At 33.0% G+C, this 27,704-nt stretch overlaps 2 protein-coding genes and 2 pseudogenes across 2 annotated transcripts; 3 read left to right on the forward strand and 1 right to left on the reverse strand.

Annotated features, from left to right (window-relative positions):
• Positions 1-1,999: 1,999 nt before the first annotated feature.
• LOC120150977 lies at positions 2,000-9,078 on the forward strand (annotated as a pseudogene).
• Positions 9,079-9,811: 733 nt separating this feature from the next.
• On the forward strand, positions 9,812-11,234 carry LOC120150978 (60S ribosomal protein L44). The gene is made up of 4 exons (XM_039163546.1): positions 9,812-9,937; positions 10,573-10,752; positions 10,870-10,944; positions 11,089-11,234. The coding sequence occupies exons 1-4, from the start codon at positions 9,935-9,937 to the stop codon at positions 11,146-11,148; spliced, it is 318 nt and encodes a 105-aa protein (XP_039019477.1). The 5' UTR covers positions 9,812-9,934; the 3' UTR covers positions 11,149-11,234.
• Positions 11,235-11,488: 254 nt separating this feature from the next.
• On the reverse strand, positions 11,489-13,627 carry LOC120150913 (annotated as a pseudogene).
• A 1,386-nt stretch (positions 13,628-15,013) lies between these two features.
• Positions 15,014-21,143, forward strand: LOC120150771 (glutamine synthetase nodule isozyme-like). The gene is made up of 13 exons (XM_039163398.1): positions 15,014-15,171; positions 15,250-15,289; positions 15,383-15,486; positions 15,615-15,663; positions 15,812-15,918; positions 18,709-18,796; positions 19,894-20,022; positions 20,132-20,206; positions 20,301-20,354; positions 20,440-20,477; positions 20,568-20,727; positions 20,843-20,903; positions 20,984-21,143. The coding sequence occupies exons 1-13, from the start codon at positions 15,098-15,100 to the stop codon at positions 21,097-21,099; spliced, it is 1,095 nt and encodes a 364-aa protein (XP_039019329.1). The 5' UTR covers positions 15,014-15,097; the 3' UTR covers positions 21,100-21,143.
• The last annotated feature ends 6,561 nt before the right edge of the window (positions 21,144-27,704 follow it).

The following is a 27,704-nucleotide window of genomic DNA, read 5'->3' on the forward strand; positions in this document are numbered from 1 at the left end:
GCTGCGGCGTGGCAACAAGGCGTCGGCAGCAGTTGGTTGGACCATCTGGCTTGGGAAGTGTCGGCAGAGGCGGCTGTTGGGAGTTCTTGGAGGCGGCGGCGGCGGCAGCAGTGCTAGGGTTTAGAAACCCTAGTTGAAACCCTAAATATTTAGGGTTTCATTTTGGTCTGGGCCGATTCTGGTTGGGCCTGGGATTTGGGCTTGTAAACGGGATTGGGCCTCTGATGTAATTTGTAATATATATATATATATATTTAATAATAAATAATAATAATAATATATTATATTAATAATAATTATAATTATTATTATGAAAAATTAATGTCTACACTGTGGATTGGTTTCATTAGTACCAGCAATGAGTCCATGGAGAAGACATGTCCGTGACTAGAGATCGCAAAGGGTTAGGTTGGATCGAGTTTTTGTCAATTCGACTTGATCCAAAATACATATACATTTTATCTGATCCGATCCATAAAATATATATCTTCTATATGATTCGATTTGACTCAAAGAGCATGTTTTCTCCACCTAAACCCGACTATACTCGATTTTTTATAATATAAACTCGATCCGACCCAAAATAATTTAAAATAAAGATATAATTAAAAAAACTATAGAGCGAGTGATATTATACCAATTATTGATAAATTTATATGAAAATATTACACTATTATCTCGGCTTGGCTGGTTAGGAGAATTTTTACACACAATTCGAACCCAATCCGACCTCACCGTTATATAAAATCTGACCTGATCTTTATTGAGTTAAATCGGGTTAAAATTCTTCTGATTAAATTCTCATCCCTGTCAATAATGCTACAAAATAAAATAAAAACATAAAAAATAATATTAATAACTTAACCAAAGATAAAATGTACTTGCTTCTCAGCCAAGTTAGTTATAATCATACGTCATACGATATTTGACCTCTTGATCTTAATTTGCATTTGGTCTTAACCTTTATGTGTACATAGTGCTAGCTTCTCCTATCATGTGTATTGCATGTAAATGGTTATAAGATCAATAACAAAAATCAGAATTAATTAACGAGAGAGAATAAATTCACCAACTTTAAAATTTACAGAAACTTAATAAATATTTAATCTCAAAATTTAAAAAAAATCAAACAGATCTCATTCTCAACGTAATTTCATCGTCGAATAAGATTAAACCAAAATAATATGAAATGAAATCACCCTCTGTGTCTTCATATTTTAATATCGTATGCAAATAATATTGTTTGGCAAGTGGGATTAATTTAAGGGTAAGCGTAGGTGAAAAGCAAGATTGCCGGCACCACACATTATTTTATTCTAATTTCTATCTAATCTCCATTTCTTAACAAATTTGATAGTCAACATGCAACCTTAACACACAACAACAAATTGCAATAAACAAACAGTCGCACTTAGGTTATCCGCCGCCACCCACTTTCCATTCCACATCGGTAAGAACCCCAATTCCTATAAACTAACAGCATTACCCACCATTTTCATCATCTGTGGACTGTGATAGCAGATTTTGAATTTTTTTAATATAAATATACATATGTTAATAATAAAATTTTGAATGAATAAATACAAATACAATCTTAGAGTGAATACTATTAGTAAAATAAGTAACTAATCGAAACAAAATTTAAATTTTAAGATAAACACATCTACTTGGAAAAAAACTGTGGATATGTCACTATCTACCAAACCCAAAAACATTCCTTAATTGAGTGAAACTTCCTCAACATCCAAGATGGATTGAAGGATGTTAGGGTAGAAATTTCAAATTCTTATTTAAGTTATATATTTTTTGTATTTTATATTTATGATCTAATTTTTCATCCTCTAAATATTTATTTTAAAATTTACATCTTGATATAAATTTCTACAAATTTCCACGTTCGTTTCTACCCACGGTTCCATAAATTTGTCTTAAAAATGCATTTACACACAAAATTCAGCTCACCAAATCCAATCAATTGGGGCCAAAACATGCACGCCAAGGAAACGCCTTGACCTATCCCCTTATTACAACGAACTCTCTGCGCACTAAACATATTCCTCCTGCAAAATTAGCCTTTCGTTTGTCATACCAAAATAATGTTCGACCCTATTGCCAATCTAGCCTCCTCCTCTTCCTCTTTCTCAGACGATGGTGATGTCGGAAACTTCGTTTCACGGTGGCTGTTTTTCTTACAATATTTCCAAGTTATGGAGCTGATTCTTGCTGTTTTGGTCTTTGTTGTTATACATTCGTTGAGGCAAAAACGACATGGTGGTCTACCTGTGTGGCCGTTGCTGGGGATGTTACCGTTGTTGGTGATGGGTCTCCGGTCCGATTTATACGAGTGGATTTCGGATGTACTTTGTAAGCAAAACGGGACTTTCGAGTTCAAAGGTCCATGGTTTAGTAGTCTCAATTGCGTGGTTACTTGTGATCCAAGGAACCTTGAGCATCTTCTCAAAACCACTGTTTTCCCCCAAAGGGCCTTATTTCCGTGACATCGTCCGTGATCTTCTATGAGATGGGGTATTCAACGCCGATGATGAGATGTGGTAAAAACAGAGGAAAACAGCGAGCGTCGAGTTCCACTGGGCGAAGTTCCGACAATTGACGACCGAGTCATAGCTGGAAGGGTTTAAAATAGCGGGACAAAAACACAATAGCGTCCGCTATTTCGCGGTAGCGTCGCCGTCCGAAACCAAAATCCGGGAAAATAACGGTGGGCATCAGATTCACACCAAAATCGGTCGATCACGTCCGCAATCTAACGGGTAACGGTGAATAGCACCGATAACGGGACGCTATTACCGTTATCTACCGTTAATAACGATGACCGACGATCGAGAGGCTTGGAGCCTTCATAGTGAGTGTCGTTCGTGAGATGGAAAGGGAGAGAAATAGAAGAGATGAAGTACGCAGTGTTGGTATAGTTTTAGGTTATATTAATTTATTTTTGGATTAATTTTATTTAAGTCCCCCATCTTTAACTGCATATTTGTATTTTTGTCATTGAGTTTGGACTATAATGAATTTTATTCTAGAACATAGGTCTGATCATGATAATTTACCTTATTGTTTTGCTGAAGTTCTTATTAAGAAGTTTTAGGATTAATCCTTATTAGGTTCCTAACATTTATGTGTCTTTTTATGAAATAGTCACCCCTTCCTCATTTTTTTAATTATTTTGAATATGATGCTCTAGTTTCATTAGTTTTATTTTAATCACTCATTTATATTTTTTATTTCGAAATTAGTTGTGATATTTTTATTTTCTTTTATTTTGATCACTTTTTTATTTATAATCTACTCACTATTATTATTTTATTTTGATCTTTATGCTTTACTTTATTATATTTTAGTCATTTTAATTCTATATTTTAATATTCTGAACTATTTTATTTTAGGCCTTATATTCTGATATTTTAAAATATATAAATACCCAACTTAGAAAAACCTAAAAAATCAAATAATCTACATTGTTTACGTTTTTGTTTTGTTTTCTTTGTCAAATTATATTATATATATGTCAATTTCGCTTAGAAAACATTTTAAAAATCATTATAATTATAATTATTTTTATTATGTTTTAAGATAAGTTGTGCAAAATTTAAAAAAATTCACGACCGCGACACCTGTAGAGAACGCGATGGCATCCATTATGTCCGCAACCGCGATAAACGCGACACGATCGAAAACATGACCGCGAACGCACGCAACAAAAAACTTGACCGCTAACACTATTTAAAACCGTGTTGGAAAATGCAGTGAACAAATCAACCTCCATCGATCTCCAAGATGTTCTTTAGAGATTAACGTTCGACAATGTTTGCATGATCGCCTTCGGAGTCGACCCCGGGTGTCTCCGACCCAGATTGCCCGAAATACCATTTGCCAAAGCGTTCGAAGACGCCACAGAGGCGACCTTGCTACGTTTCCTTACTCCGACATGCATATGGAAAGCCATGAGATTCCTCGATTTAGGGTCCGAAAAGAAGCTGAAAAGATCGATAAAGGGTGTCGACGAGTTCGCCGGAGAAGTTATCAAGACAAGGAAGAAGGAACTGTCGTTACAAACGGAGGCAAAAGGCAAAGATTGGATTTGTTGACAGTGTTCATGAGATTGAAAGATGAACAAGACAAGCCATTTTCGGACAAGTTCCTACGTGATATTTGTGTTAACTTTATTCTCGCCGGAAGGGATACATCGTCGGTGGCGTTGAGCTGGTTTTTCTGGTTGCTGGAAAAGAATCCCATGATTGAAGAGACAATTCTTGCAGAGATATGTGGAATTGTTAATGAAAGAGATGATCTGAAAAACGGAGGAGAATTAAAGAGTCCATTGATGTAACACCCCCCAACCCGTACCTGACCCGGATACGAGTCCGAGGTGTCACATTGACTTTTCAAACTTTGACTCCTGACAAAATTCAAAAAAAAAATTAAAACTTTCCTTAGAGTAAAAGCAGTTTAGTTACATAATTTGACCACAATAACCAAAATCGATCAGAGCATATTTAACTCAATCAATTAGTACATGCCAACTATATTCAAAATAACAAAAATCATTTAACTCATCTATTTTCTGATCTGAAATCTTGTAAGGGAGATGCTGACCTGTATTGCTCCTCACAGCTTCCATATTCACTTTCTGTAACCTGCGTGTGAAACACTCACACGCTAAGTCGATGACTTAGTGAGGCATAAAGAAAACACATCTAATGGAATTCATACCCACTAATCATGCATGACTGTTTTATGCTATCAAATTATACAACTTATTTACATATACATCAACATATATTCATGTATATTATGTAACAGATACCATAGCCCCTATCACACATATATCATATCATGCACACATCATATCACACATCATATACATATATCACATACATTGTTCTCATATCACCAAGACATATATGCACTTCTACCATGTCACGAGAAATACACATATCATTATATCAAATTATGTTCTCTTTTCAAAGCCCATGTACACATGTGAGAACTATAGATATGTGAGTCTATAGAGGTTGTGCACTATGCTGTCACCACAGCTCGTATAATTGCACCGAAGTGCCACGTAGAATTGCACCGGAGTGCCGCGTAGAATTACACCGTAGTGCCATATAATAATGTCCATAAGGACTACATATCATTCCTTAAGAATCATATACATATACTAGGGATCAAGTATGTTTCTCACCAGACTTCACACATGTTCCAAAGAATACATATATGTCCCGAAGAACCACATATCATTCCTTAAGAATCATATACATATGTCAAGGATCAAGTATGTGTCTCACCAGACTTCACACATGTTCCAAAGAATACATATATGTCCCGAAGGACCACATATCATTCCTTAAGAATCATATACATATGCCAAGGATCAAGTATGTGTCTCACCAGACTTCACACATGTTCCAAAGAATACATATATGTCCCGAAGGACCGCGTAGACCCTCAACTCTTGGCATGCCAACTATACCCCTAGCTCTCAAGACACATAACATGGGCATTTTCTTTTATACTTATCATTTTACATAACACATAATTACTCATAGAACATTTTCATATGAGTCACATTTACATGTCACATAGCTTATATACTTTCTCACGTAGTTACATAGATCCATATCATATAACATATATCCCAAAGTGCACATAATCACATATATCATATCATATAGCTTAGATCATTTCTCAGATATTCATATAAACATACATATCATATCTTGTTCACATATGATCATATATGCTTCATATAACACATAGAAACACCTAGAACACTTTCTCATAGCTTATATCAATTTTCAGAGTCCTTTCATATTACCTGATGACATATATCATATAGATATATAATAACGGATATCATATTATCTACCTTATGCCCCATTTCTTTGTATTCCCTTAGATTATAAATTATGTCGTATTTCTAAACATATATCATTTAATAGTATTTTTATTTAGGTACTAATTTAATCTCTTTACTTAATTCAATTTCATATATTCATTATAATCTTTTCATATAGCTCCATTATACTAATTCTCATAATAAATCATACCACTATGTACTTGTCCAACTCATGTTTCCATTATGCATATACTGTTACCCATGTTTACCTAGTTCATATCACTTCTCATGAACTCACTTTCATCATATTTTCCTATTATTGCATATTTTATCTCATAACCATGTATTCACATAGTCTTATATTTCATTATCATATTACTTATATTTGTTCTCCTATGACTCTTTATAAACATCTATTTTCCATTTCCCTACATCTCTTGACTTATCTTCTATATTCCTATAATTTCATAACTTATTTTATATCATTTTCCCTTTTCACTCACATAAACCATCTATTTATTTAGTTCAATTTCTCATGACTTCCATAATACTCTTTAATAAAACTTTGTAGCTCTTCACTTTAATACATAAACCATAGTTTCCTTTAATTTATCAATCTTCTCTATATAACTTATGTATCCTTATTTATGCCCTCGAATTCATACTATTCTCTTAGAGTCTCCTAACATTTCTCGTATAATCACTTATACCATATCATATGACTTATACTTGATTATCTTATTCTCTCATGTTCATTTCATTTCTTATGACTCTATCATATAACTTATTCCATGTTCTTCCATTATTACATAATAAAGTCTTACATAAATCATATAGCATATACAAAGCATATCATTATCTTTAGTCATGCATACATACAATCAATGTAATACATATAATCACATATAGTTATAACCAACACATAATCATGTCTATGACTTCATGCATATTACTCTAGGAAATAGACTCATCGCAAGTCTTATTTCCATTAAACACTACATGTCACTAGTATGCACTCACCTTGGCCTCACTAGTCAATTCCAATCTCTTATCTTTCCCTTGATCGATCTTACTTGCCAAATGTTCCGGAATTGCTTTACGCGCATAATCTACATAAATGTACATTTTGAGGTAATCATTAGATACCTACACCTTGTAATTGGATACTAGCAACTTAAACGAACTTATTAAACTCATATTCACAATTTTCCTTTAGGGAAAATCGGTTCCCTACTAAGGGGGTATCGATTCCCTCATGACATTCTGGAAATTTTTGTTCGTTTGAAGGGGTATCGGTTCCCCTTGAATGGGTACCGATTCCCCTTGCCCAGAAATCATATTTTTAGCTCGAAAATCACCAATTTTTCCTTCAATTCTTCTATTTTAAACCCCTACCATGTCATTAAACTCAACTACCATTACTTAAACTAACTTATATCCATGAAAATCCTCTATGACTTCAAAATCCTATCCTTCATATGTAATTCAAGAATCATACTAAAATTTCAATATGTTCTAAATCCAATTCTATCACTCCAAATCTCTTAATTTAACCATTGACAAGTCAAATTTAACTTCCAATTTAAGAAATGAACTTTATTCCAAGATTTCATTTGTAAACTCTAAATCTTTAATCTCTCCTAACTCCACCATCCTTTGCTTTTAAGATGATTTAAGCTTTCCTTAAGCTTAGTTATCATCTAATAATTAAAACCCAACCTTAAAATCAACAATTCAATTATAAACAAAGAAACTTACCTTTGGCTCTTGGCTTCCACGTGAAGAAGAAGAAGAAAGGAGAAGATAACTCTGGAGAATTCTCTCCCTTTCCACGTGCATTTATCCTTACCAATCCCATTTTTAATTCATTTCTTGGTCAATTGACCCTTTTGCCCTTTATTTCCTTTAATAATTACTAAATAACCTTCATCATATATATCCAATAATCATTGAACTATTTTATTCTTATACTTTAGTCACCAAATTCTGAAACTTTACAATTTGGTCACTAACCCGATATTGCGGATGTTACAATTGATATTTAGACCAGAGGAGATAAAGAAGATCGATTATTTGCAAGCTTCTTTGTCAGAGGCTCTAAGATTGTACCCTTCGATTCCTGTTGATCACAAGGAGGTAAGTCCTTTACTTGTATTATTTAATCTTATTTTAGTTGAGTTATTAGTGTAAATTTAACTTTTTTTTTAATTTAATCTCTTACTTTTTCTGTTTATTTAATTTGATACACTGATCGCTATTCTTTTTATAAATTCTTTCTTCTCATTAATTCTTTAACTCCTTTATACTCTCTTCGATATCTTTTTCGTCAAATTTCATCATTTGAAAACTAATATTATAAATATATTACATGATTTTAGATGATATATGATTTATTAAAATAAATTACAAATTTTACTTACACATATGAAAAAGAATATAAGAACTATATATTTATCGTATATGGTTTGTGAAGTAGTTTAAATTGGAACAAATCATTACCATAACATTATAAATAATTACAATTAAATTTGAATAGAAAATTGAACAAATAAATTCTATTCGACTCGAATTTCATAAAATCAACTTGACTTGAAAAAACTTTAAATTGATTTAAATAATAAAATGTATTCATCAACTCAATAATTTAATTCTTTATTTTCAATTTGACTCGACTGAAATCTCATGTCTATAATCTGTGATTAGAGAGTGATTTCATTGCTCATTTTTATGTTCTTTCAGGTTGCTGAAGATAATGTAATTTCCAGATGGAACAATGCTAAAGAAAGGAACAAAAGTCATCTATGCAACCTACACGATGGGTAGAATGGAAACCATATGGGGAAAAGACTGCCGCGAATATAAACCGGAGGGATGGCTGAGAGACGGTCGTTATACGAGCGAGCCCGCGTACAAGTTTATCGCCTTCTATGGTGGTCCTCGACTGTCTAGGGAAAGATTTTGCCTATTACCAGATGAAATTCATGGCGGCTTCGCTCTTATATCGGTACTGTGTGAAGGTGTCGGAAGGTCATGTTGTTGCACCGAAGCTCGCCTTGACGATGTACGTGAAGCATGGCCTTAGGGTAAACTTAATCAAGCGACATGAATCGGATCTTCAAGTTTACCTCAAGAATAATAACGGAACATTTTGCTGATAGGAAACAAAAAGATAGGTATAATTTAGAGTGGCATTTGGTTATGTTTAGGACTATAGAATAATGGGATTGTTTTAATTATTTGATTATTAATGATTGGACGTTTTAGAATAGGAGGCACCCCACCCTTATATGGGACATAAGTATTGCGATATTGTAAGTCTTGATTTACATTTGCTTTGTTGTTCAATAAAATTTAAAATTTTGTGATCTAAATTTTGTTTTAGTTTAGTTTAAAAAGTTTATGGTACGATCTAGTTGATGAGATAAAATTAAAAAGAGATTCATGAATCGATTCTATCTGAATCATAATAGAACTCTCGTGGTACTATTTTACCACATTGAATCTGTACATAATTATACTTCTTTTGTTAGACATTGCTTAAAAGTAGGAACTCTAATTTGAGTAAATTTATTGTTATATAAGTTTACTTTGTAAGAATATCTAGAGAATAAGGTTAGAAATTAGTTGATTAAATATTGAAAGTCACACATAGGTGCAATCTTCTTGTTTTCATGTAAAAATTCTAGATATTAAGGTAATGTCTCGTACTGGAAAAATAATTTTTTTTAAAATCCAATATTAAATCTAATTTTTTTAACAATAAGGGATCAAAACATAATGTTAGACATGATTTTGAATATAAAATAGTAGTCAGGTGACTAAAACATAAACTAAGTAATAGGTAGATGACCAAATAGAGATTTTACCCTAATCTATGTCTGTCCAAGAATAATTGGGCCACGAAAGGAGGCTTTCGGTTGGATATGGCAATGAACCATTTTCAAGCTTAAAGCTCCCACAAACCGAAGAAGCCACTAAAAACCTAGAGTACACAATTGTTGGATTAGTTGCCCCCTCTTTACTTTACCATTCGCGAAGAACAGCAGCTCGGCTTCTCTCGATTCAGCCGTAGCCATGGTACCTTTCTCTTTCCCCAACTCTTTACTCTTCTTTCTTTGCTTTCATTTACCTCTCGTTCATCCATTTTTGATCTGCTCTTTTGTTTTACTATGCAAAATGTTTGTAAAATGGAAATAATCAAATCGAATGATTTTTTAATATTATACTAACCAGCTCTTAGAATGAGTTGCTTAAGCTTTTTTTTTCCATTTTTATATGTTTCAGGAAACTTATATTTAATAAAATACCCGTATGGATGAAAATTTCATGCTCTTTTGGTGAATTAATGGTTAATTTTTCGGTGTGTTGTATGAATTTGGCCTTGAATTGATGGCTTTAGCATTGGGTTTCTCTCAGAAATCCCAGTATAAATTAAATTGACGACGTTGCAATCAAAGGGTAAACTTTATTCGTGGCAACCAATGTTGTCTACGGCACAAGAGCTTATATATTGTTGTCATTGGAACAATTGAACATTGAGGAGCATTTTTTTTACTAGTAAAGATGCCCTTAAATAAAAGGGTTTCTATTCAGTACAGTTGCGGTGTTGTTTGTTGTGTGCTGTGGTTGAGGTGTAATCTAGGTTTTCTTTTGATGAAATGAGTGCTAAATCTAGTACTTCTGTTTCGACTGTAATAGTCTTGGTGTTGCAGGTGAATGTACCTAAGACCAAGAAGACTTACTGCAAGAGCAAGGAGTGCAGGAAGCACACTTTGCACAAGGTTACACAGTATAAGAAGGGTAAGGATAGTTTGGCTGCCCAAGGGAAACGCCGTTACGATCGCAAACAATCTGGTTATGGTGGTCAGACCAAACCAGTGTTCCACAAGAAGGTAACTTTTGTGGCACTTGACTTTTATCCTTTCCCGTGGATGTATATATTGTGGTAATACCAAACATAGTTGTTATGTCTTGGGACTTGAAACCTTTTTGTGCATGTATATTTGTAGGCAAAAACCACCAAGAAGATTGTGCTGAGGCTGCAATGCCAGGGTTGCAAGCATGTTTCGCAGCATCCGATCAAGGTCGGTGCCCAGAAAAGGCAATTATGTTTTATTATTGTTTTGTTTTCACTTTGTTATTATTGTTTTGTTTTCACTTTGTTATTATTGTTTTGTTTTCACTTTTCTGTATCGATGTGCTAATGTTCTGTGGGTTCTTTTTTGCAGAGGTGCAAGCACTTTGAGATTGGTGGAGACAAGAAAGGGAAGGGAACGTCTCTTTTCTAGTTTTGTTATTCTTGTTGCATGTTTAGTTTTTTGTTTTGCTTTGGTGGAAGAACTTTTAATTAATGCAGTATGCAATTTTTGTTGAAGTTTTTATTTTAATTTTCTGATGTTATGAAAACGTTTATGTGATGCTCACATTTAATGAAAGTTTTGATTCGTTGTTATGCTTAGTGTTCTTGTACAATGAATACTGAAAGAATAAAACTGAGTTCGAAACTTCATTATGTAAGATTCATGTAATTGCAATGGTAAGTGTAACTAGAAGCTGCATGGTTACATGTATTTCCTTACCCGCACCATGCTTTGTATGCACCTACCAGACAATTGTAAATAAAGGATCGCGGTTAAGATATCGTTACAGCGGAAATGCAGCAGCCACTAGCAGAGTTGAAACAAGTTACCTTCAACTATGAATCCACATGGATTTTAAGGAGAAATATTTCTTACTACGGGAACGGACGACAGCTGAAGTTCCAGCCTGAGGTGCGAGCACTGTTATAGGAAGAACCCATTCACATTTGTCTCTACCTTTTATTAAAAGAGGAAGCTCATATCTGAATTCATAATTAAGAACAACATGGTCATACAACCACTTGATAAACTTCGACAATTAATAATAAACTCTTTTGATAAGTTAGAACTCTCGTGGAGTAGCACGTGGTCATTGACCATACCTTGTCCAGTCTACATTCTTTGGAGTAGTGAAAAATTCAACTCTTAGAACCCACTGCACTGAGACACGAGGAGTGCAAAACGACATGGGAACATCCATGGGAATTGAAAAAATAAAACTTCTGTATTAAATCAGCAACAACCTCCTGATGATCACTCTGGACCTACAAGAACAATAATCCATAATATTGCTAGAGCTGTGTAAATATGCAGAAAAAATATTAGGTCTTTTATCAGTCATATTGGGTCGGAAAAGAAACAGTTTTGAGACTTCTAAGCCTGATACAATTAGTGTACTCTGCTCAATGCTCATTGAAATAGATTAACGACTAGGACTATAGGAAACATGATTATCAAAGGTTTCATGAATGTGAGAAAAAATTGCCAATGATTTCAAGATTGTGTGAGAAAAACAAATTATCAAAGGTTTCATGAATGCCAAAAAAAAGGCCAGGCATGTAAATGAGTTTAATCTATGGAAATTAGTCTAATTCATAAGTCCATCAATGTATCTAACTGTAGAATTAAGATTTTGGAAAGGCTCACCTTGGTAATTGTTGTGGAATTCCTTCTGGAAGGATGAACAAAACGCTGACTTATCGTTTCAGAAGTTTCCAGCGTGACTGAAACCTATAAAATGGAAATTATTCCAGTAAATTACAAGATTCATCATTCAATAGATCATGGTTTCTTCACTTGTTTTGGTCATAATCTGCAGTACCTCAAGGCATCTTCTAGCTCCTCCATGAAAGAAGGTAAGAGTTCCGCCAATCTGTTAATGGAACAGATAATTATAAGAACGAGAGAAACAATGGATGCAAATTCATGCAATGAGACAAGCTACAGCCAAAAACTGATTTTACCATATCACTGAAGTAATAAGTGGACTCAGATTTCTTAGGGGAAAATCTTAGCAAAACTTGGTCGTCCATCCTGATATTATAAGACCTTCCTCGAATAAAGTCTTCTGCTGCAGAAAATATTGGTAGCAAATAAGTTTACCGGGATCTGCATGTGAGACAGCTCAAGGCTAGATTCCTGCTTCATTAGCAACAAACAGAACAAAAAATGGGGGCAGAAAGTCTGATGCTTTACATGCTAAAGGTTCAGTAGTTCCAGATCTTGTGGAAGTCCGCTGCTGTCTTGGAGATATGACTGATGATATGTCTGCATGAAAAAATCTACTTTAAAAGGCATTCTAAGTATCAGAAAATATATTTTGGATAGAATGATTAACATTACATCTGCAGGTCTGCTGAAAAACTTAAAAGTTACCACAACAATTCACAGAAAACAAAATCATGCAAGTATAATGACAAAAGAAGGGAAACAAATTTAGATCACATAGTGACGCCACGTAATAAAGTATAACGCAATTACCAGCACTGGAATCAGGCAAGACTTCTGCTATCAATAATCGTGGAAGTCCTACATTTGACGATAAACTCATACGGTCCCCATCATGATACGGACTATCTCTATTTGAAGATCTGGTTGCTGAGGATTGCAATGATAGGGAACTCAAGGTTTTATAAAGATGTTCCTATGAAGGATTAAAGGATGAAACAGAAGATGTTTCATCCCTTGAGCTCTCATACACTTCCTCAATACTTTCACACAGGCCATTCACTCTAGCCTGAAACAAATATCAACTTTTTCAGTAACCATTCAACTAAAAGAGTAAGTCAAAAGCATTAGCACTTAGCAGCATTATTAACAGCCTTACCCATTCTGAATCTCCATCCATCTCTTTCCAGTATATATCTGTTTGAATGGTTTTAGCAGGAACAATACCTAAATCATCAAAAAAAAAAAAAAAAAATAGGCATCATGCTATATTCAGATGTTCAGAGTCTAAGGCACCTGTTATTTACACGGACTCCCATCACAAACAAAATTTCAGAGAGTAAAAACCACGACTTTTCAACTTTTTTTCAAAATGTAAGCCATTGTTACTTCAACAAATTCATGGTAGACATTCAATTTCTTCCTTATACCAAATCCCAGCTATGTTAACTGGACTGTTCATTTTGCTAAAGTACTCATGTCACTTGTGACTGACACATATAATGACGTGGCTATGGGGTGTGATCCTCCAAATATAAATGGCCTTCTGTATGGATTGGTCACTTGTATTTATGATTGAAAATGAAACATATGTATAATTTAATTGATATAATAATATTTTTAATCCTCAAAATTTATATATATTATAAATTATTTTAATTTAAATTAATTTAACAAATTTAATCATTTATATTTTATTTTTTTATCAATATAATTTTTTTAGACCAACAAACTAAACGAACTCATCAAATGAAACTAATAATTGAATAACTACATTAGATCATAAAACAACAAAAAATATTATAAAATTATTATTATACCATAAAAGTAATATAATATTTTTCAGAGAACAAACAATATAAGAGAAAACAAACACTAAAATGATAAAAAAATATTCAGAGTTATATTTTTAAAACTGTTTATAGTTAAGATCAAACTGATTGATTATATAAATTTTGAGGTCTGAAACTGTTATAATACTAAATCACATCATTATTATGTCTAATATTTAATAATCAATGAGTATACGGATAATATATATTCAAAACTTTCTTCTGTAACACACATTTTGCATATGCAACTATTTGAACCCAATATCTTTAAAACTTTTTTTACTTATTGACATCACACATTTTATAGATGCAACTACCTGAGCCAATATCTCTAGGAGAAATAACTTCTCTTTTACCACATCATCTCTTGATATGAGTTCATAAAAATATTTTAATTAAATAACTTATTTATAATTTTTAACTAATATTTTATTTGTAAGCAAATACATAATTGAATGTTACGAGGATGTATTCTACTATAATAAAAATATGAATACATTGATCATTATATCAATAATAACGTTTATTAAAAATATTTTGAAAATTAAAACATTTAAAAATGATAAAATATTTAATTTTTCGTCCTTTAATTTAATTTAATAGTATTAAATTAGAAATTTGAGGATTAAGAATGATATTAAACCAATATAATGAACATTAAAAAAATGGTTAAAGAGTCACCAGTATTAGGTGATGGAGTTGTTGGTGCCACAACTTGCAGCGGCTGTCTCCTAGATTCTTTCAATTCCTTCTTGTTGTTATCTTTTAGCTCTTTCCCGTTCCCACTATATATAACTTTCCCTGCTTATCAAATTTTCCCACCACTTTTATATTTTCTCTGCATCTCTCTGTTCTTCACTGAGCAGCCAATAGCAGCCATGTCGCTCCTCAATGATCTCATCAACCTCAATCTCAGCGAGACCACCAAGAAGATCATAGCTGAATATATATGGTCAGTTACTCGGTTATCTCTCTCTTTCTTTTCTTCGATACGATCTCGAGCTAAATGTTTCGTCGGTTTTCGTTTCAGGATCGGCGGATCTGGAATGGATTTGCGAAGCAAAGCGAGGGTGCGCGATTCACTTCTCAAACTTTCATTTATTGATTATTACACGTTTTGTATTATAAAAAAGTAGGAGATTATTTGTTTTTTTCCACCGTAGACTTTGCCTGGACCAGTGACGGACCCTTCAAAACTCCCCAAATGGAACTACGATGGTTCCAGCACCGATCAAGCACCTGGAGAGGACAGTGAGGTCATTCTATAGTAAGTTTTATTATTATTTTAATCTACTTTCCGATTTAGATCATATTTTTTAGGGGAAAAAGTATATTCGAGATTTGTTTTTTGTTTTACTAAGATTAAGATTCGGTTTTTATTTTTGACTGAATCAGCCCTCAAGCTATATTCAAAGATCCATTCAGGAAAGGAAACAACATTTTGGTAAAATTTGATTCCTTACACGTTACTGCTTTCTCTCCGAGATTTTAGCTTTTGCTTTAATTAGTTAGTTAATTAATGATAATCCCGATCTAAATCAAAAGTCAAGAGGGGTAATTATGTCTTTTGGACGTTGATGATAATATATTAGGTGATGTGCGATGCTTATACACCAGCCGGAGAACCCATTCCCACAAACAAGAGATTTAACGCGGCTAAGATATTTAGCCATCCTGATGTTGTTGCTGAGGAGCCTTGGTAAATTTTTTTCTTCCCTTTTTAACCTTTTGATTTGCTATTTTATGGAGTTTCTTATAATAAAATGGCTATAAAGTATAAACCCTATGTGAGATCTAAGGAGATAACCATTTTTTTAATAGCTAAGGAGATAACATTTAAATAATCTATTTTCTGAAATAATTATATATTCACCTTATTTTATTATGACATTGAATATTTAAATAGTAAAATATATCTAAGATCTCTAATATATGATAAATGCTATTAATCTCTATATTAAAAAAATATAAAATATCAATCGATTTTATAATAATAACATAAAAGTTGATAAATTTAATATTTTAACTTTTAAATATTTAATAACAAAAAAAATCTTCACTTTCTCGCTATTAAACGCGCTTTTGAAAACTCTCACATGGGCAATAATGACGTGTTTGGTGGCCTCGTGCTTGTGGACTTTAGATACTTTGTCGTACGAGAGGGTTGGTGGATTCAACTAATGAAGAAAGCCACAAATATTAAATTTTTGGTTTCTTAATATTTATATATTAATTTATAATACAAATTGACCCCTAAACTTATAAATTTAATCAAGTCAGTCCTTGAAACTTTTTTGTTCAAATATACCCCTAAATTTATAAGTTTTAAAAATTTAAAGGGTCAATCTGGCCAAAATTGTTAAACTTAGTGGTAATTTGACCAAAAAAATTTAGAAGTTAATTTGATCAAGCTTACAAAATTCAAGGGTCATTTTGTGTTTTAAGCTTTATATATTTTATAAAATCATATTAAAGTAATAATAATAATAATAATAATTTATTGCATATAAAATTGAAAGATTTCTTCCACCTTTTTTTAATAGTACAATGAACATATCGAAGGCCATATGCATAGATCTTTTGGCAAGTGCAAAGTTAACGCCGAATAATTTTGGCTTCTTTTGTTTGTTTTTTTCTGTCACATGATACACCATCATTATCTAGAATGATTCCCTGGTTTGCCGACTCTTCAGTTATATATAAAAATTAAATGGAATGTTAATAAAATAAATAATTTCGATCATGCACAGAAAATAAAGAGAGCGGGGTAGTTTGATAAGGATTATTTAATTATCCCATCAGTATATTATATTTGTTGAATTCAATAAAAATAAATTATTAATTATAATGTTTTTAAAAGTATTTTAATTTTTTATGCTCATCTGCACTATTTCAACTAACTTCGAATTAGGGTTTGACATTGCTAACGATGAAGCCAATGATTCAAAGTCAGCTAACCTCATCCTGTACTCTTTGGGTTGGTGAACTTATTATTATTTTTTAAATATAAAAGATCCAATAATGAAAGTTTTGTTTTTTTCTTTTCTTTTGAAGTCTTTTTAAGGAACCTCATCATATATTTTTTTTATAGAAGTTGAAGGTCTCATTAAAAACTTCCTTCACATTCTTCCACATACTTAGAAGTATGTTGAAGAACATAGGAAGGAAGAAAAGAATGCCTCATATTTTATTAAATAGTAGGCCAAGTACATGTGGTAACACCGATCTCTCATACGAGAATATACACCATTACAAACCATATCACCTAGAAATCTTACATCTTCAAACAAAAAACCCCAAAGATAATAACCATATTTCTAAAATACACCTCAAGATGTAAGATAACAAATCAAAATAAAAACCAACAATTACAACCCCAAACTAAAAGACACCTCTGAATACAGCTGCCAAACAATCACGATCTAATAGGAGGAACAAGTTCTAAAGAAATATCGCAATCTTCAGGGACCCAAGAATTAAGTTTGAAGGAATGATCAACTTCATGCACCAAGATTTTGAATAAATTATCACCGACCTTCAACTCCAACAACTCATCGATTCTCCCTTAAGCATTTGTGAGTATTTGAATTTTAGCCCGATCAAAAAACGATGGAAACTCACAACTGTTGTTAACTGCTATTAACTTGCTCCACTGAGTTGCAATGTTTTTGAAAGTATTCCAATTCTAAGCGTGAAAAGGGATACCTTAGCAAACTAACCACACGCATCGGGACTCCACCACTAGGCTCTCTGACCAAATTTCCACTCTGGAAAACCATTTTGCAAGAGTCTCTAACTTATCTTCTTTCACGCTTCCCAACGAATCAGAGTCTTAAAAAACCATGAGAACTACATTACCATCAACACTCATTAGCGTGAAACCAGCTAATCCTTTGGCTTTTATTTGGTTAGCAAGATTACCCATTTTGATAAAATTCTTACACCACCCCACAAGACAGTTACTCAACACTTGTAGTTTTTCTTCATCCACTACGCCCTCAACTTCAAAGAGTTTATTTCTCGAAATATCTTCCTTCCCAGGCTTATTGTGAACAACTTTCGAGGACTTTCTCCAGAAAGACTGTCGGGGTTTATATTTAGCCAAAGAGACTCTAACTTTGTTGCCGTAAATATAAATACCATTCATCTTACTTAATTTTTTTAATTAATATAGAATGATTGTAAGGTAGTAACTGTTTGAAAGATTTTCAATCATTTGATCATGGATGTTTAAATACCTCTTAAAACGTTAATCTCGAACTCGAAACTTCTAGATATAACAACTATCATTTTAATCACTTAATTACTAAGATTACTTAGTTGATTTGTCATTATATACTTTAAACTTTAAAGCAACAATGACTTTCTTAGAAGTTTGATTATGACAAGTTTTAATTATTAGAATAGTTTTCCTCCTCTCCTATCGTTTGTATTTGTCCTTTTAATGACTTTTGTTGGTTGATTGAAACTTAAAACATATTGGAATCAGGTATGGCATTGAGCAAGAGTACACCCTTCTTCAAAAGGATACAAAGTGGCCTGTTGGATGGCCTGTTGGAGGGTTTCCCGGACCACAGGTATAGTTGTCAAACTGCACTTTCCGACTGTTGTCGCTTTTGATAATCAAATTCTGTATTTATATTTAATGCATTGGTATAACAAAAATTTCTTTGAAAATGATATGATGTCATTTATTAACGAAATGCAAATTAGTAGGGTTGAACAAATATAATTTGACTCGAAAATATTGACTTTCTTTTTGAATTAAGTTTTCCGAATCAAATTGCTTAAATTATTCGAGTAAATTTAAATTTTGAATTTCTATTTACAAAGTGTAACAACTGAAAAAAAAAAGAACCAAGTAATTTGACAGTTTTATGTTTTGGTGTATGATTGATTTATTTCTTTAATTTCACCTTACTTCAAATCTATTTTTGATTAAATTTAAATCCCATGCTGTTAAATTATTTTAGAATGTCTATGTAGCTTTAGTTTTTTCTTTTACAACAAATTTCCTCCTTTTCGATTTTTATCCTTGGACATTGTATGCGTTCCTCAACTCTTTAATTCCTCCTCCATTCTCCTTTACCACTAAATAATGCTTATATAACATAATTCCTATTTTCAACACAGATTTATTTTTTTTGAAATTTAATTCCTTTAACTTTTTAATTTGGTATTTCAACTATAACTTTTTGCAAATTCTTTTTTTCCAACAATTCCTTGACTTCTCTATAATCCTATCAATACTTTGTCTTTAAAATACATTCTTTAGAAAAATAATATTACAAATATATTTCATAATTTTAGATTATATTTAATTTACTAAATAACATTACAGTGGAAAAAAATATGAAGGAATATATATGTATATCTTATATGATTAGTGAAAGTCATTAAATTATAATCAATTCGTGTTATAGTATTATAAATAATTATAATTAAATTTGATTAAACAATTCTACTTGAACTTTTTAAAATAAAATTTAAATGATAAAATATGACTCATCAATTCAACTAATTTAAATTTTTTTACTCAACTAGATTAAATACTCGTCCTTACCTATGAATGTTTTACTTGTATATCAAATCCCCAAATGTTATATGCTGCTGTAAAGCTTATGTTTATATTAATGGGAACTGATTATCTAACCATGTTTTATTAACCATACAGGGTCCCTACTACTGTGGAGTAGGTGCTGACAAGTCCTTTGGAAGGGACATTGTGGATTCCCACTATAAGGCATGCCTTTACGCTGGCGTTAACATCAGTGGAATCAATGGTGAAGTTATGCCTGGTCAAGTGCGTAATGCCGTTCTTCGTTTAAATGGTGTTTCTTTTAATTTTGATCCAGCTTTATTTTCCTTGAAAGGTCCATGGTGTTTATCTGGTCTTGTGATTGTGTAAACAGTGGGAGTTCCAAGTTGGCCCATCCGTTGGAATATCTGCGGGCGATCAAATATGGATTGCTCGATACATTCTCGAGGTATGATCCATATATTTGTAGTGTATTTTAGTAATGAATTTGTGTCTTTAATATTGAAGTTTGAACCATAACTTCTTCGTTCGTGTTTAAACAGCGAATCACCGAAATCGCCGGAGTTGTTCTTTCTTTCGACCCCAAACCTATCCCGGTTCGTTTTTATGCTACAATTTCCCCTGGTTTCAAATTCACTCAATTATCTTTGCCTAATTTTCGCATTTCACTTCTGGTACCAGGGTGACTGGAATGGTGCTGGTGCTCATACTAACTACAGGTAGATGATAAAACCAATATGCTCTTCATTTTTATTATGTCCCTTTGCACGGACGGAGTTAAATCAGTTGAAATGGAACTATTCTCTCAGCACAAAGTCCATGAGGAATGATGGGGGCATCGATGTTATCAAGAAGGCGATTGAGAAGTTGGGTCTGCGTCACAAGGAGCATATTGCCGCCTACGGAGAGGGTAACGAGAGACGCCTAACGGGTCGTCACGAGACTGCAGATATCAATACATTTTCATGGGTAAGTTAGCACTATATTAGGCCTTCAGCACCCTATTTTTCAGCAACAAGCTATATAGCATGGCATTGAATTCTCATTTCTTGTTACTGTTTTGCTTGCAATGTTCGAACTCCAGGGTGTTGCTAACAGGGGAGCTTCCATCCGTGTTGGCCGTGACACCGAAAAGGCCGGAAAAGGTAACCACTCTTCAATGTCCAAACTATGATACTAGTGTGTGGTCCCATGAATTTAAAACTCACGGTGATGTAATTTGCAGGCTACTTTGAAGACAGAAGGCCAGCGTCGAACATGGATCCTTATGTCGTGACATCGATGATTGCCGAGACCACCATTATCTGGAAGCCTTGGGAGGCAACGAATTGGAACATGTGAAAGATGAGAAGGAAAATCATAATGCAGATTAATAACCGCGTCTCTCGATCTTCTTTGTTGGACCAGTGGGTGAACTTTGTATTTTATTGCTTTGGATTGCTATTTGAATTGTGTTGTGTTTTAATTATCCCTTTAGGTGATAGTCTCTTGCCGCTGTTGATTGTTCGCCCGAACGAATTTATGGTACCTCAAATAAAAGGGTAGTTGATTTATATTGTGGCAATGGAGTGATGTTGGTACCCAAAATTATGCAAAACGAAAAACGATGTATCATTGTTATCGTTAATGATTTCATAAAAACACCTAAAACAAAAAAAAAATATTATTGTTATCATTAATAATTTTATAAAAATAAGAATGGATGTTTAAATTTGAATCATGAACCTTAAAATATCATCAAAAAATATTTTCACAATATCAAGAGAATAAATAGTGACGGACGTAAAATTTTATGTTATAGTCAAACTTCTAAAATTTTAGAAGATAATGAACTTATAATATTCTAAGGAATGAAACTAATTTTTTAATAAAAGAAACATAAAAAAAGGTTCGAGGGCAATTACCTCCACTCACCCTCTTTCAATCCATCCTTGAGAAAAAACCCTCCTTAATCTTATACTAAGCTAATAAGACTTTTACACTATTTAGAGAGATGCTTTTAACAATGTTATACTCTAATCCTAAAACTGTGTCGTTTTTTCAGTTTAAATACTTTTTAAATTTTTATTAATTTTAAAATTAAACATATTAAAAGTAACATCTTGTTTTTTAAAATTTAAATTAATTACTTAATAATTAAATTATAATTTTCATTTTATTATTATTTATATTCCCTTTAAAAATTTATTATTCCTATTTAATTATAAATTCTGATGTATTTATATGAAAAAAATTAAAATTGTCTCAGTAATAAAAGAAAATGTGTTTCCCTAGAAGTCATGAATTCAAGCAACTTTTATTGTATGCAGAGTATGTACATTATTAATAAATTAATAAAATTTTAAATAAAAACCATCTTATATTAACCCTATATTATTAAAAAAAATTATGGTGGAACATTTGAGTTATATTATGATTGATATGGACAACCAACAGGACACCATGGGATGAAATGCTGAGGCAAATGCATATGGCCGACATTAGCCTTTACGCCCTCTCTCCATGTAAAGCAAGCTTTGTCGTTAATTGTTTAAAAATGGATTTTCCCCATAGCCATAAGTGAGTGCTTCGTCTCATTTGGTTGCTTCTCTTTGGGGATGATTTGGATCACACTTGTTTCAATGGTTCTTTTTGCATGATTCAATCCAATTGCTTGAAATGATTTGGCAAGATAGTTTTTGGAGACAAATGGTTGAAATCAATTCTAGACCTAATAGGAATGGTAGGTGACCTTGAGTCTTTCCTTGCCATAACCACATCGCCAATCATACAAATTTTGTTCCAACATTTGTATTGGCAACACTTGAGTAGAAACGGACAAAAAAATTATGTTAAAAGAGTAAATTTATAAATTTTAGAGAATAAAAATAGTTTATCAATAGAAAATACATAAAATATATAAATTATAAGATAATTTAAAATTTTTAGAAACGACAACCGTTGTCGGCACCCTCGATCCAAGTCAATCTGGTTTACACAAGGATTACATTAATTTCAAGTCACTTCCATAATTCCATTACTATTTCTAATATCCCTTGTGTGTTTAACCAGAAAAAAAAAAACCCATCAAAGAACAAGAAAAGATTTTTTTTATCGAGTGCTTTGTTTCCATGTCAGGGTCATAGTGTCTTCTCTCGGACCAACTCACCATTGTCGGTAACAACACCTAACGCGAAATTCCGACGAGATATCGTCGCGTTAGGTTTCGACAAGTATTGCAAAGGAAATACCTTACGTGCCTAAAAGCCAAAAAATTAGCTTCGTGAACCCATTTGTCGTATTTCCGACACAGATATGCGTCGTCGGCTTGACAATATAAGCTCGCCCTCGAGTTACAAAGCTCACAGTTCACCGACCTCAAAACCCTATTCTCATTAGGTGTGACACTCTCATTCGGACATGAATCTGGCGTGTTTCGTTGCTATAAACCTTTGCACATCTTTGGACGATGGCTAACAAGAATGGGAGAAATAACGGAGATATATATATACAATAAGGCTTTACTGGAATGAAAAAAAAATCATGAGCATGTATTATGACTCAATATTATTTTTGCAAAAGTGTTCTTTAGCGGCGTTTCTTTACAAACGTCGTAATAGGGATCATCTATAGTGGCGTTTTTTCGACAAATGCCGCTATAGAGTAGTAATTTAGCAGCATTTTTAAACAAACGCCGCAATAGATTAGTACTTTAGCAGCCTTTTTATACAAACACCGCAATAGGATTCACCTATAGTGGCATTTTTCAATAAATGCCGCAACAAGTTAGAACTATTGCGGCGTTTTAATAAAACGTCACAGTAGGTTCACATTTAGTGGCATTTTCTTCAAAAATGCCATAACAGATTAGAACTTTAGGGGCATTTTTATACAATAGGTCCATCTATAGTGCCATTTTTTAATAAACGCCGCAACATATTAGTTCTTTAGCGGTGTTTTGTATACAAACGCCTCTAAAGATTCATACTTCAGTGGCGCTTTTATACAAACGCTGCAATTTGTCAGTACTTTAGTGGCTTTTACAAATGCCGTAATTTTACAATTTCTATTTAACCATTTTTCATTTTTTTTCCTAATTTTTCCATTCTCGCCGTTTCCATTCTTCTTAATATTATGCTTTCAAAAGCTTCAAACTTGCTTTGTTTTCCAAGCTTGATTCCGGAAGTAGCAGCTCCAACGGTGGTAGTGGTGGGGTGGTGGTGGTGAAGGGAGTCGAGCTGGACTTGCCCGTTTCCGCTCAGCGCCAGCCACTTGGTTGGAAGCTCTTCTCGAGGAAGACGAAGAGGACGCCAAAAGGGTTTTGGCTTTAATATTATTCTTTAAGTCTTATTTTAATGGAAGCTTTCCACTTTTTATATTTTTTTGTGTAGAAATGAGAGCCAAGTGATCAAATTTCTGGTGGGATATCAAACCTTTTAGACGTAGATATGGAGAAACCTTTTCAGATCTCAAAGGTTCGTTTATTTTTCAACATTTTTTTATCTTCATTTCGTGTTATAATTCATGAATTCTAAGCTATGGGTTTTGTTCATTTTTGCAAATACAGTTTGGGTTTTTGTTTATTAATCTGAGCATTAACTGGGTGCGATGTTGTTTAGATCTATGCATCAGTTTTGTCATTTCTTTTATAAAGCTTGGAATTTGGAAAACCTAGGTTTTTTTCTCTTCCTTGTTATGTTATGATTTTTTTTATCATAACATATTCCTTGAGTCATCTCGTGAAAATGAAATGTTGGGGACTGTGTTGATTTCTTTTTCATTCTGTTGCCCGATTAAAATCTATGGGAGCAAAGATGGACTTTTGCTGATTTCGAATGATGTTGTAAAAGAGGAACCTCAATATTGAATTTTCTGGATTCACACAAATTCTAGATTTGTGGATTATGGCTAAGGGATATTCCATCCTATTCACATGATTGTTTATTTCAAGTTTGTGAAACTAATGTTAGGAATGTGATTAATAGAAATAATTTATGGTAACTCACACCTAGTTATATGGAACTTGTTTCGAAGTTTTATGGGGTTTCAAGGCTTGTAACACCCCAATTTAGGGGATAAAATTAAGAAATTATAAAGTGTGGATTTAATTTGGTATTTTGAAAGAAATAGTCGATTAAATTGTAAAATCGCAAAGTTGGCAGACTGTTTTAAGAAATACAGGAAATTCAGTGGCTAGATTCATGATTTGATCATTTTTCTTTTGGGATGAATTATAACACTCATTCCCGTATGTTTTTCTGCAGATTTCCCGATTTTTCTCTCCAACAACCCTCCTTTCAACTCCGATCTACTAGGCAGCCGGAAGGGGCCCCATGTGCCCCCACTATGCGTGGGGATGGTCCAATGACGGTTTGACCGGTTTGGAGCAGAGTGACCGGTTGACCGGTCACAATCCGACCCGACCCGTTGATCGTTAACCGCGTTGACCATTGTTGACCAAAACTTTGACTGGTTTTGACCGGTCATTAAACGACCTTTGACTTTGACCGAGTATACCTATCCTGACATTTTTCGACGTTCCAAATCCAATTCCGCTGTCCGTTTTTCGAAATTCGAACCCGAAGACCTCAAAATTACCGATCAAACCCTTTGACTTTGATTTTGACCAAAAATTCCAAATTTCCAAAAAGTTATATTTTATGCTTTCGACGTCCTGAATCCGAAGTCCGTTTTGCCAAATTCGAACCCGGTAAGTTGTTTTTCACTGATTTATCATCCGATTCGATCCGTTTATCGTAATTCAGCTCTGTTTTTTATATAATTTATGTTGATATGTATCTAAGGAATTATTGGAAGTTGAATTGAAGATCAAAGGCGTTCGAATGGAATTTTTATGGTCGATCAATATTGCACGGAAATCGAGGTAATACTTTACCACCTCTTTATGCTTTATGGAACATGTGAATATTGGTAAATGCATGATTAAGATAATGTTGGTCTCATTTGTGTATTTAATTAGTTTCTACACTCGATCTGAATACGATAAAAGGGTTTGGTAATTGATTATGGTTTAGATGATTTTTATAAAAAATTGAGGGATTGTTAGAATTAAATTCTGTACTTAGTGATAAAGAAATCAACATGGATTTGTAACTTATAGTTTTTTCATCAAAGGTTAAATGTTAAAGGTAAGTGGATGAGAAATTATGATAATACTCTAGTAGGGTAAAATTACAAAAATACCCTTAAGTTGTAAGATGTCAAGAATTATCCTTGGAAGTTGATTAATAACTCTGAAAGGATATATTGATATGATAAAACTACATATGTGCTTAAGAAATGCTAGATTTTGCTTACGAAATACGGATAACTGGTTTTTAACCCCTAGAGGGTTTGTGCAAGATATTAGAATTCTATTAAGGAATCATTTCAAGATAAGAGAATGTTCGGGAAAACAATTGATCATAGGATCTCTAAATTATAATTATTTTCATTAAGAGCTAATATTGAAATTATCTAGTTAAGAAATTACGAAAATGCCCTTAAGAGATAAAATAGTCTGAATTGGCCCTGAATGAGAGAGTACTTTGAGGATTTGTACTTAACTCGATTAAGTACGAATTTAATTGTTAAGATCCTATCTTTGTACAGAAAAATTTATGATATTCCTTTTGTAAAATCTGAGAAGACACTTGACCCAGAAATATCCGAATTATGAGTTAACACCTGAAGAATAATTTGTCGGGGTGTTCTGTTGTCATAATTATTCGAAAGGACTGAAATAAATGATAAGATTGAATTTAATAGTAAGATCGGACGGAAGGAAATGATTGAAATACGCTGAATCTATAAAATGACCAAAATACCCCTGTAATTGAAATAACCCAAGAATACCACCAAGCTCAAGAATGATTGGATATCTTCGAGCTCTGAAATAAATGGAATAAAAATGAATACCAAAATTACCAAAATACCCTTGTGTCATATTCTAAGTAAATGCCTTGGATTAATTAAGGAATCCAAATAAGCATAGGTATTGGACTACCTTTAAAAAATTATGGAACACAGCTTAAGTAAGCCGATCAACTTTAATGATATGTCAGTACTTGAACGGCATAGATATTACTTGAATGCGTGTTCGTCTACTCAAGTTTAGCTTGATGATAATTTTGGAAGTATTCAACTCAGCTCAACTCTAGATCGCATTCAGTATTAAGAATTGGACGGTTGTTCGACAAATAAACCACGAAGACCAAATTAAACTGAATGGAAATACAATATGTATTTGGAATTCAGAAACATCTGAATTACTCTGAAAAACTCTGAAGTAACAAGAATAGACATGATTGTTAAATGAACTAAATAACCTCAATGAATGAGGATTAAATAAGTGATTTGGATGAGTCTAGAAACACTGTTGAACTTACATGATGAATTGTCTTTATGGGTTATGAACCATGAATCAAGTACGTCTGTATTTCCTGATATCGTTGAAACATGGAAATGAAAAAAGACAATTGGGAGATCTATTCAGCGATGATTATGGGGATGATCTATGGATCTGTATATGGCATTAAAGAGTGAATACACTGGAATGATAATGAATTGACTGTTGACATGCATCAGTTTTGGAGTTGTGTAACTGGAGTTGTTTGATAATACGATCGATAGTCATAGATTATAAATGACTTGAATCTTCGATTCTATATTTTCATCTAAAATCACTTCGGTCATATTTGAAAAAGCAAGTAACGCAGAAGAAAAAGATTCTGAATACCTCATTTGGTTCAATTGGGTTGAAATCCTATGAGTTCAAAGTATATTCCTGAATACCCCTGATTGATTAGGTAATGGAATCACTCGCAGTAAATATGAATTTAGAATTATTATGTATAAAGGTTCCTGAACGTTTTCCTGATGCACATAGAAACTTAGTGGAATTCTAAAGTATCAATATGTAATGTCTGATTAGATCGGTTAGAAATCAATTCTCTTCAATAAGATCT

Source organism: Hibiscus syriacus, unplaced genomic scaffold, assembly GCF_006381635.1.
Source record: "Hibiscus syriacus cultivar Baekdansim isolate YM2019G1 unplaced genomic scaffold, ASM638163v2 tig00111027_pilon, whole genome shotgun sequence".
In the NCBI taxonomy this organism is placed as follows: domain Eukaryota; kingdom Viridiplantae; phylum Streptophyta; class Magnoliopsida; order Malvales; family Malvaceae; genus Hibiscus; species Hibiscus syriacus.